This window comes from Trichomycterus rosablanca, chromosome 25 (genome assembly GCF_030014385.1).
Source record: "Trichomycterus rosablanca isolate fTriRos1 chromosome 25, fTriRos1.hap1, whole genome shotgun sequence".
Classification (NCBI taxonomy): Eukaryota; Metazoa; Chordata; class Actinopteri; order Siluriformes; family Trichomycteridae; genus Trichomycterus; species Trichomycterus rosablanca.
The window spans coordinates 17,097,716-17,109,717 of NC_086012.1; the positions used below are offsets into that span (position 1 = coordinate 17,097,716).

The 12,002-nt window shown below is 43.8% G+C and overlaps 1 protein-coding gene across 1 annotated transcript in view; it reads left to right on the top strand.

Moving 5' to 3' along the window:
- Positions 1-12,002, top strand: part of pex5lb (peroxisomal biogenesis factor 5-like b) — a 34,750-nt gene that overhangs the window by 13,358 nt on the left and 9,390 nt on the right. The window contains exons 2-6 of the mRNA XM_062988098.1: positions 5,395-5,506; positions 6,157-6,354; positions 6,454-6,580; positions 9,274-9,361; positions 9,717-9,803. Of these exons, the coding sequence (XP_062844168.1) occupies positions 5,395-5,506; positions 6,157-6,354; positions 6,454-6,580; positions 9,274-9,361; positions 9,717-9,803 (612 nt within the window). The remainder of the gene's footprint in view (positions 1-5,394; positions 5,507-6,156; positions 6,355-6,453; positions 6,581-9,273; positions 9,362-9,716; positions 9,804-12,002) is intronic.

A 12,002-nucleotide genomic window follows, 5' to 3' on the forward strand; every position in this document is an offset into this window, starting at 1 on the left:
AGTGTACAAAATAACAGATAGGTTACAGTCAGTAACTGTATACCCACTTAATTAATCTGTATAATAGGTGTAGCTTATAAAACTAATCAATGCCTGTACGTACCAGATAGGTGTACCCAATAAAGTGCTTAGTGAATGTACGTCACTTTGTCCTCCCGTCAGTGGTTTTGTGAGTCTACGGTCCCCCGGGTGCTGAGTAAGTGCGGTTCAGGTGTTCATGTACAGGTGAGAAGCTTCAGGATTCAGTGCTGATGCTAGCAGTCCACACGCTGCCTGCGTTAGCACTTTCACATTCAGCAGGCAGACATTTGTACACAAATAAATCCAACACAAACAGACCGAGACACACGGGACTGACGGTGTGCACTTATAAAAATGGATATTTGTCTGAATGAGTAAATAAACACTGTTGGGTTTTGTGTGGAAGATTGATGAGCAAAACTGCTGCTATTTATGTTTGACTTAGTAAATCAAGTACATTAACCTGCTTTAAGCTAGTGATTGCTGAAGTGCTGGTGAGTGAGCAACAAATAGCAGCAACAAACATAATGCCCATACCCATACAGTGTATCTGTAGGTCAAGCAGTTTTGACAGCATATTAGGCGGTGTTCCTATTATTTTGGACTATTATTTATTACCATTGTATTATGGCGGGATAATTTAAACACGTTGGCTGCATTTGGCAAAACACCCCTCGGTGCCGCAGCTTGTTAAAGTTTAATAGCCGCTCTATGTTTCGTGTTGGCGGACACGCCGTTCTTTTATTTTGCTAACCTTTGTCGGTTTGCTGTGTCTTTTATAAAAGTCGCCGCGTTCCTAGCCGGCCTTTGCAGAACCTCAATTAAGAAAAATGAGCGAGTGTATTCAGCGTGCGGTTTTCCTTTAATGCTCCGCCGACTTTATTTTTAGTTCTGATGAGACTGGAGAAGCCGAGGCACATCAGGCGAGGCGTTCTGGGAGCGTATGGGAGTTTAGACATGGGGAGTGCTCCTCAAAGTGGTCTTGAGGGTCTAAATTGTCCCTTGTGGTAATTCGGCGTGTGCATCGCCAATTACACGGATGAATGGTCGAATATGTTTTAAGATGTAAGTCAAAACAAAAAGTGCAGACTGAGAATAAGCTGTAACGTTCTGTCCTGACATGACCAGTCCAGTGTTTTTTCCCTGTTAGTCCCCTCCGGGGTTTTGATGTATTTTTCATGCTTTACCCGAACATTATCAAACACTGAGGGTAAGGATGAAGAAGGCACTGGTAGGGCGCTCGTCGTTAGAGCTTTACATTCGTACTTATTTTTATTGTTTTATTAATTTCCCAAGTTTCCACTTTGCTGACACATGCACAGACCTCTTTTTCTCACCCCTGTATTCTGCACAGGCGTCTCTTCCGCCAATCATAGTTCGGTCGTCCCACCCTAGCAGATACGGTGGCCAATTTGTTTCTGCTGCAGCCACTGCCAATTATTCCCGCCAGATAGTGCCCAGCCGGCCGGTGGCAACGCCGAGTTTCAGCGAGGGGTTTAGAATCTCTGCGCTGGTGTGCTAGCGTTATTTTATATCCGCTGCTGTTTTTCTAAGCAATCCTGGCTGTTCCAAATTTCAGATAACCATTACAGAAGACGGTTTGTTGAAAATTAATGAGGTATATTGAGAAAAAGGGCGCTCGGGTGGCTCAGCATTGTTGAGATTGGGCAGCACGGAGGCTCGGTGGGTAGCACTGTCACCTCACAGCAAGGGTTCGATTTCCAGGTGGAGCGGTCCGGGGATGGGTCCTTTCTGTGTGGAGTTTGCATGTTCTCCCCGTGTCTGTGAGGGTTTCCTCCGGGTGCTCCGGTTTCCTCCCACAGTCCAAAGACGTGCAAGTGAGGTGAACTGAAGATACAAAATTTATATTAAACTTGAACTGATGAATCTTGTGTAAGCAGTAACTACCTGTCCTGTCTTAAATGTAACGAAAGTGTAAAACATGATGATAAAATCCTAATAAATAAATAAATAATTAGAATCTAAGCAGTGCTATTGACTGGCTGGGCCTCAACACAGACATGAACAGCTATGTCTTTGCATGGGTGGCTAAAGCCCTGTGATGGATTGCAGTCCTGCTCAGAGTACTTCTGCGGAACCAGAAATGAGATGAAAAATAAAAAACGTTATTTTTGCAGAACAAGATGTGATACATCACTGAAATGCACTGAATCGGGCCACAGTGGATCTCATTTACACAACCTCTCCAATACAAAACCAAAAGATGATAAACTGTCAGCGGTGCTGTGAAAGCAGCTTCATCGGGCCTCATTAAGAATGGATGTGTCTCTGATATTTATGGGACCAGGAAGCGGAAGACAGTCAGCGGAGACTTGGACTGACTCGACACGATCCGCCGCTGTTTGCTAACGTCAGGCTCTCTCAGCGCAGAAAGCACAGCCGGGTTCATCCATGCATAACAAACATCATTAAATAAAGCACACGGAGGAGCTCGGAGACGCTGCGCATGCTTATTTTCAGATGAAGGCTGTTAGCTTAGCCATTTTATGACTTCATTTAGCGTGAGTGTGTTGATTAAATGAACAGCAGGCCACAAGAGCAGGGCAAAAGAAAGTTCAGAAGAGGCTTCTGGTGTTTTTATGATGGAGCTGGACGGACACGTTGTCCAAAATCTGCAGCAGACGTTTAATTAGGTTGATTTCTGGCGACTGTAAAGGTCATAACATTATGTTTACACAGTTATAACAGGCACTTGTGAGCCCTGTGCCCTGTGGACAAGCTAATTGTCATCCTGGAAGAGACTTTTTACATTTACATTTTCAGCATTTAGCAGACGCTTTTATCCAAAGCGACTTACACAATGAGCGGAACACGATGAGCAATTGAGGGTTAAGGGCCTTGCTCAGGGACCCAACAGTGGCAACTTGGTGGTGGCAGGGCTTGAACCGGCAACCTTCTGTTTACTAGTCCAGTACCTTAACCACTGAGCTATCACTGGCCCAATTTTTAGAATTGTAAATGTAATGAATCAGTGACTGGGCAATAAATGGACCCAGCAAATTGCCCTCCATGACAAAACAACCTCATATCGCCCTAATTGTAGTGGTCAAGCATTCAGGCCTGTACCGTTCTCTTTGTGTACACTTGACTAGTCTTTGCGACTGAATCTCTTGCCAGAGACGCCTTGATAATGAACCTTTTTTAGAGTCCTTTAGACCCTCTTGGCATTTTAATTTCAAATTCACGTTGGCGGGACCTAAGTTTCAAGGTACCAATGTATTATGTAGATGTCCAGTAACATATCTGCTCTCAGTGCTGCCCCAACCTTCGAAAAGGGGCAAAAAAGGAGGAAAAAACTCCTCTGGGTCAAATGTGGTCACCGGATCGCTTCCGTCCCTGCCTTTTTCCCTCCATGTTCCTCCGGTCTGTGTTAAGTGCTCAGCTCTGTCTGAGGGGATTAGGGGGCTGTTAAAAGCCCCGTTATAGGCACTGTGCTGATGGACGGCGACCATTCGGCGTGACCCTGAATAGGACGGTGCCGGGCTGGAATCATGTAACGCTCCAATTGAGTTTCCTTTGAGCTAAAGCGGTGATACGTCGCTGTCTGTCGGGTGACGTTAATGATGTGAATTCATGTGTTTACCACGGTGCTGGTGTGTGTTAAAACTGGTCTTTTTTACCAACACACACACAGATACACACACAGTCAGGAATTTAAAATGCATTGCTTGATTTCTTTGTTTGTCTTTTCTTTTTTTGTTAGACAATTAAACTATTAATGGTAATAATGTAGACATACTATATGGACAAAAGTATTGAGACACCTGAGCATTCCAAAACCATGAGTATGCTGGCTCTTCCACTTTTCTGGAAAGCCTTTCCTCTGTACTTTGGAATGTGTCTGTGGGAATTTGTGCCCATTCCGTCACTAGAGTCGGTGATATTGAAGGCCCGGCTCAAAATTCAAGTTTAATTCATCCCAAAAGTGTTGCGTTGGGTTGAGAAAGCTGTGTATGCACACAATTAGTCAAATCATGTCTTTATAGAGCTCGCTTTGTGCTCAGGGCCATAATCATGCTGAAAGAGAAAGGGGATTCCCCAAACTGTTGCCACAATGTTAAAAGCATCTTATTTGGTGCCCAGGTGGCGCAGCGGGATTTTCTGCTGAATCACCAGCACCGAGTGCTCTCCTTGGATGCAAATCTGGAGTCTGTCAGCAGCGGAAGACAAATTGGATGCGCTAAATCAGGAGTAAAAATTGGGAGAAAAATGCATAAAAACAGTCCACAGAACTGGTTGGGAGTTTTGTAGCTGCTTTACACTTCAACATCTTGGACATTTTGACTAAGCGATCGCTAACTGAATTGCCGTAGGATTGCTAGGACACCTCATAGTGCAGATTAGCCAGTAAACGTGACACACTTAAACTCTACACGGATGAAAAATGTTAAATCACTAAACACAAACTTTATAGTTTGAATTTCACAGTAAATTGGATATCCCACGGGAAACTGACACGGTTCACTGTTGATCTGACTGTTGTAGGGCAGAGACGCGAGGGTGGTTGCCATGATGCTGAAGGAGCTCCCACGTAAGGCCTCCTCAGATGGAAACCCCCTCCTCACCGTCACTACCAAGGTGGGCTGAGCACACACACCCACCTACAGGAAGCACGAGCACTTCCTCAGTTAGCGAACAAACACTATTGTTTGTGTTTGTTTGACTAAATGGGCACAAATTCCCATACTCCCATACTCCAAAATCTTTTGAGAAGCCTTCTCAGAAGAGTGGCTGTTTTAATACCATTTGTTTTTAATGGAAAGTCCGACAAGCTCACAGTCAGGTGTTCGAATACTTCTGGTCATATTGAGTCTATAATATGTTTTTAACATTAAATGTTAGCCAGAAGAACCAGATGGCAGATGGAAATATTCCCTCCACTAACATGACCATTTGATTAAAGAAATAGGGGTTTTTTTTCATTGCATTTTCACCAACCACTTAATCCTGGTCAGGGTCGCGCGAGGCAGGTCCGGTTCCACTGGGAAACACTGGGCGCAAATCAGGAATACCTGGACGGGGCATAAATCCATCACAGGGCTTTATTTGTCTGTCTGTCCATTGTCTAAGACCCGGCGTCGGCTATAGGTAGTTTAAAACAATTACTATTCTCAATAAATGCGACAGGACCCCCGTCTGGGCTCACTGAGGCCCCCTTGTGGGCCACGGCCCCCTGGTTGCATCTACGCTCCCGTTTTTCCACTCGTTTCTTTACTTTGTCACTAGTCTGTACTTGTCTTCTTTATAAAAGCTTTTAATTCAGTAAAACCAACACATTCTGACAGCACTGTCTCTCTATTTCTCTCTGTCTCTCTCTCTGTCTCTCTCTCCCTCTATATTTGTTTGTTGCAGTTGGGTAGCGAGCATCAGGAAAGCCGACCGCTGCTGAGTCCTTCCATCGACGACTTTCAGAGCGAGAGCAGAAGTGATGGAGCAACACGACCGGTCACCTCTAAGACAGCAGGTACCTCCTCTCACCCCTCCACTCTCATCTGTTCCCTCTCTCTCCTCCTCTCTCATCTGTTCCCTCTCTCCTCCTCGTTCATCTGCATTATATACAAACTCCGTCACTTTACTACATCGTCACTTTCCGATGCATTTTTCCAGCACTGTACCAACTTTTTAACGTCGTCAGCAAAAAATGTTTACGGTTGAGCGAGTAGCCACTGATGCGCCGCTGCTTTCACATCATCATCACATAAAAATCTTCTTCCCCTTAAAGCTTCTTTGAGCGTCCAAAAAGGTGGAAATCAGATGGAGCTAAATCCGGACTATAAGCATCTCTTAGTCTGTCAGACACGACCGATTACTCCTCCTCCCCTCTGCCCTCCAAAATATAAAAGTGAGGAAACTTTTTGAAGATCCCTCGTAGACAGATAGACAGACAGATAGAAAGACAGACAAACAGATAGATAGACAGATAGATAGATGGATGGATAGATAGACATACAGACAGATAGATAGACAGACCGAGAAGACTTTACTGGCGGGTACAGGTGGTACTTCAGCATCAGTCCAGGTTAACACCAGAATCTCATTTATTAAACAGTTTAAATAAATAACCTAACAGGTGAGACTCTGGTCCTGATTCACCGTGACGTTTTGATCTGGCAGTTATCTGTACGGCTCTGGACCTGGTGGACCTGAGCGAGCCGTGTGAGAGGAGATGGAGCTTTGACCGACGCAGTCCACTTTCTTCTGCCAAAAACAGCCTCCGCAGGAAGAAAACCGACGAGACCGAACTGATCCAGGTGGAGCCGGAACCCCTCTCGCTGGGACACGTGAACCCCGAGAGAGCCTCGTTAGACTCAGGTCAGTGTAGAGAGATCACCAGGTTTTCACACAGACTCCGTGTCTACTGTAAAAAGTTTATCCAGATAAACTTGGCGTGACTTTTCTCTCCTCCTGCAGTGAGCAGCTCACCTCGGGACAGATGGGACGAGGTGAGTCTCCACCCAGACAGTGCTTGGAACGGAGGGAGGAGGTGGAGATACGAGAAGAAGTGCACCTCACATCATTCGTCTAGTGAACTGCTTTGGTACGACAGATTATGACGGCGAGTTACACCAGAATAAAAGTCGTCCTGTGGTGCAGATCATATCATACACACAAAACGATAAACTACAAACATTTCCACCATCCAGACACATTTAGCATGAAATCTTCTTCTTATAGCAATCATTATATTGCTATAATTTTAATTTATTAATGCAGGCATCTATAATAAAGATTGAAGGTTTAGCTTTAATAACAAACAGTCTATGCTGTGTCTACGGTTAATGAACGTAATAATTGAGAGGGTTGTCTACATAGTTTTGGCCATATAGTGCACCTAGTGTATAATTCCCCTTGTAGATGTACAGTGTATCACAAAAGTGAGTACACCCCTCACATTTCTGCAAATATTTCATTATATCTTTTCATGGGACAACACTATAGACATGAAACTTGGATATAACTTAGAGTAGTCAGTGTACAACTTGTATAGCAGTGTAGATTTACTGTCTTCTGAAAATAACTCAACACACAGCCATTAATGTCTAAATAGCTGGCAACATAAGTGAGTACACCCCACAGTGAACATGTCCAAATTGTGCCCAAATGTGTTGTTGTCCCTCCCTGGTGTCATGTGTCAAGGTCCCAGGTGTAAATGGGGAGCAGGGCTGTTAAATTTGGTGTTTTGGGTACAATTCTCTCATACTGGCCACTGGATATTCAACATGGCACCTCATGGCAAAGAACTCTCTGAGGATGTGAGAAATAGAATTGTTGCTCTCCACAAAGATGGCCTGGGCTATAAGAAGATTGCTAACACCCTGAAACTGAGCTACAGCATGGTGGCCAAGGTCATACAGCGGTTTTCCAGGACAGGTTCCACTCGGAACAGGCTTCGCCAGGGTCGACCAAAGAAGTTGAGTCCACGTGTTCGGCGTCATATCCAGAGGTTGGCTTTAAAAAATAGACACATGAGTGCTGCCAGCATTGCTGCAGAGGTTGAAGACGTGGGAGGTCAGCCTGTCAGTGCTCAGACCATACACCGCACACTGCATCAACTCGGTCTGCATGGTCGTCATCCCAGAAGGAAGCTGACGCACAAGAAAGCCAGCAAACAGTTTGCTGAAGACAAGCAGTCCAAGAACATGGATTACTGGAATGCCCTGTGGTCTGACGAGACCAAGATAAACTTGTTTGGCTCAGATGGTGTCCAGCATGTGTGGCGGCGCCCTGGTGAGAAGTACCAAGACAACTGTATCTTGCCTACAGTCAAGCATGGTGGTGGTAGCATCATGGTCTTGGGCTGCATGAGTGTTGCTGGCACTGGGGAGCTGCAGTTCATTGACGGAAACATGAATTCCAACATGTACTGTGACATTCTGAAACAGAGCATGATCCCCTCCCTTCGAAAACTGGGCCTCATGGCAGTTTTCCAACAGGATAACGACCCCAAACACAACCTCCAAGATGACAACTGCCTTGCTGAGGAAGCTGAAGGTAAAGGTGATGGACTAAACCCAATTGAGCACCTGTGGCGCATCCTCAAGTTGAAGGTGGAGGAGTTCAAGGTGTCTAACATCCACCAGCTCCGTGATGTCATCATGGAGGAGTGGAAGAGGATTCCAGTAGCAACCTGTGCAGCTCTGGTGAATTCCATGCCCAGGAGGGTTAAGGCAGTGCTGGATAATAATGGTGGTCACACAAAATATTGACACTTTGGGCACAATTTGGACATGTTCACTGTGGGGTGTACTCACTTATGTTGCCAGCTATTTAGACATTAATGGCTGTGTGTTGAGTTATTTTCAGAAGACAGTAAATCTACACTGCTATACAAGTTGTACACTGACTACTCTAAGTTATATCCAAGTTTCATGTCTATAGTGTTGTCCCATGAAAAGATATAATGAAATATTTGCAGAAATGTGAGGGGTGTACTCACTTTTGTGATACACTGTATGTAAATGTTTATTTCTGGGTGGCGTGGTGGTGCAGTGGACAATCCCCCAGCCAGATGGGCAGGCTCTTTTCTGTGTGCAGTTCTGCACTACTTGTGCATGTTCTCCCTGTGTCCTTGTGGCTTTCCTCTGGGTGCTCCGGTTTCCTCACACAAATCCAAAAACATGTAGTTAGACCAAGTGAAGATGCTAAAATTGCCTGAAGTGTGTGTGTGTGTGTGTGTGTGTGTGTGTGCCCTGTGATGAACTGGTGACCCGTCTTTCACCCAATTAATCTGACCCACCACAACCCTGACCAGGTTAAAGGTTAAAGTTGTGGTAAAACAGACAATGAATGAATAAATGAATGAACGAACAAATGAATGAATGAACGAATAAATGAACTAACAAGTTAATGAACGAACGAACGAACGAATCAATGAATGAACGAATGAATGAATAAACTAATGAATAAATTAACTAACAAATTAATGAATGAACGAATGAATGAATAAATGAACTAACAAGTTCATGAATGAACAAACAAATTACTGAATAAACGAATTACTGAATCAACGATTGAATGAATACGACTGAATGAACAAATGAACGAATGAATGAATGAATAAATGAATGAACAAATTAATCAATGAACGAATGAATGAATAAACGAATGAATGAAAGAACAAATAAATGAATGAATGAATAAACGAATGAATGAAAGAACAAATAAATGAATACATGAATTAATGTTTATTTTCTCTCTTCAGTCTGAACCATGTTTCTTCTCTTTCCGCAGGTCGGCTGATTTTAAGAGCAGCCCGTCTAACAAGCACACGCTGGAGCTGAGCATGAGCATGGACTCCGACCCCGGGCCTCCAACACAGGTTCATCACTTCATCAGCTTTTTGAAAATGGAATGTCCGAATACTATTGGACATCTAAAGAATCAGATTTGATAGAGTAACACACAGTAGTTGCTAGACATGAATGTAAATGCCTCCGCTAAAAGCCGTAGTCGCGAGTGGTCAGCGATGAGAGCTGCGTTTCTGCGGTCAGTTCTCGTATTTTTCCCTCAAGAAATATGTGAGTCAGAAACTCCCGACTGTCCTCAAACTTTTATAAAGCTAATTCATCAGAACTTCTATGAGGACGGAGACAGTGTTACAGGTTCACACTGCTGACTGACCTTGTGTGTGTGTGTGTGTGTGTGTGTGTGTGTGGGACCATCTGTGTGCACAGCGGACGAGACTGAAGTTGGGCAGCTCTCTGCAAGGCAGGCAACACTCTCTGGAGGAGGAGTTTGTACGAGCCAAGGCCGCCGTGGAGGTGAGAACCAGTGTAAACGCGCACACACACACACACACACACACACACAGCCTGATATATACTGTCTTTATTTCTATAGAATTATGTACAGAAGAATAAAGTATACTTGCTTTCATGTCGTGCCACCACACTGGCTTCCTCTGCTTGCGGCTGATGGTCGTCTTGTCAGGTTTGTTTGGGTTTAGTTCTGGCCAATCAGTGTCCTTTTCTGTCTTGAAGATCATTCCTGATTGGCTTAATGTTTGTGGCAGCAGCAACTTTTGATGTGATTGTTGCAGCCACACATATCTGACGGATTATTGAATGGATATTGAAATATACAGGATATAGCGTCAGGTGGCGCAGCGGTTTAATGCGCCAGCCTACCTGCTACACTATTAACCGGTTGGGCGCCCTTACAGACACACAGTACGAGGGACAGGGGTAGAGAAGCTGCAGTTATGGCCCCTGCTGGCTAGTCGATGCGTCTGTACAAGAACTGGTTGATTGCAGATGTCAGCATGTGGCTCTCCATACGCCATGATGTGCTCTGGAAGACCCCGTCTCTAGCAGGTGAAAAGAAGCGGTCAGTGGCATTGTACAGATCCTTGATTAAAGGATATGACTTGATAGAGTCAAAAAAGGAATATGAATAAATAGAAAGTCTAAATAAATAAACAGGATGCGTTGAGGTTAAATCCTGTAGACACATAGCGTATTGTAAATCAGCTTTTGTAAGGTCATTCACATCCAGTCTGAGCCGAATCATGCATCACTGTACGTGTTTTAACTCTGCTGTAACCTTGTGGATGCTGATTTGTGTTCCTGTCAGCGTCTCTTCCTCAGTATTATGACCAGATATCCCTACTGGACACCAGGTTTCATATTACAGCCATGTATAACTAACCCTCTGTATGAGGAAGATGTTAGACTGGCCTTACACTGTATTTGTATTTGAGAGACAGCGAGGAACAGTAAAAGTCGATATTCTGTACAGACACTTCTTCAGACTCAGCTTTCTCACCCCGCTGCTATTCCTATTTTCCCTTACAGCTGAATCATCCAGGTTGTGAAGTCACTTTTATTTATATGCGGCTCAAGTATCAACCAACACTCGAGGAGTAAAACAGAGTCTAATTTTGGCAAAATTTCCAGTCTAACACCAGCAATATTTTCGAACATCTGAGTCTCTCACTGTCTTCAAAAGACGATTAAAAACCTTCGTCACCTCTTTACTAAGCTCTACTAAGTGTTCTTGGACTAGTAGGAAATGTTTACTGTGGAAGCTCCTCTGCTAAATGCCGAAAATGTAAATGTAATTTAATGTAAATTAAATGTAAATGTACTTCAAGAGTTGAGAGATGGATCATTTTTATCAAAATGACATTTAAGTAGAGTCAGCAGTATATTTCACCATAGTATCACTATTAAATATTCCAGTAATAACTTATATTATAATTTTAAAGCATGAAGATTTTAATCGCACCACACCCATTGCTACGAAACATAAAATCAAATGTACAGCCATGCAAATCCAAGCCAGACGAGGGTCGTGATGTAAAGTTCACTAATGTTTGACATGGCACTGTCACAGGTTGCCAGCTTTTCAACAAATCTGTTTATAAATTTTTGATTTAGCCGATACAATATACAAAAGCAAAGGGTAGGAAACACCCTGGAAGGGGCAAACACACATACCTAGGGCAATATTGTATCTCCAGTTAACCTGACTGAATGTCTTTGGACATGGAGACAGGGAGAACATTCAGACTCCACACAGAAAGGACCTGAATCGCTCCACCTAGGATTTGAACCCAGGACCTTCTTGCTGGGAGGTGACAGTGCAACCCACTGTGCCTCCCTCTATTAAAATTATGTTTAAGAAGAGTCAGCTGTACATTTCACTATAGTATCACTATCAAATGTTCCAGTAATAATTTAAATATTATAATTTAATAGCACAGTGTTCATAGATTTAGCAATTTTTATTTATTAGGACTTTAACATCTTGTTTTACACACGTTCATGACAGGCCAGGTAGTTACTGGGACAGGTAATCCACCTGGGATTTAAACCCAGGACCTTCTTGCTGGGAGGTGACAGTGCTACCCACCAATTCACAGTGCCACCCAGGAGCAAGAACAGCTCAGCCATAAAGCCAGACATCATATGGGATCAGCAAGTGCTCTTGGTTGAAACACTCACTAGCCAGTTTAAAAC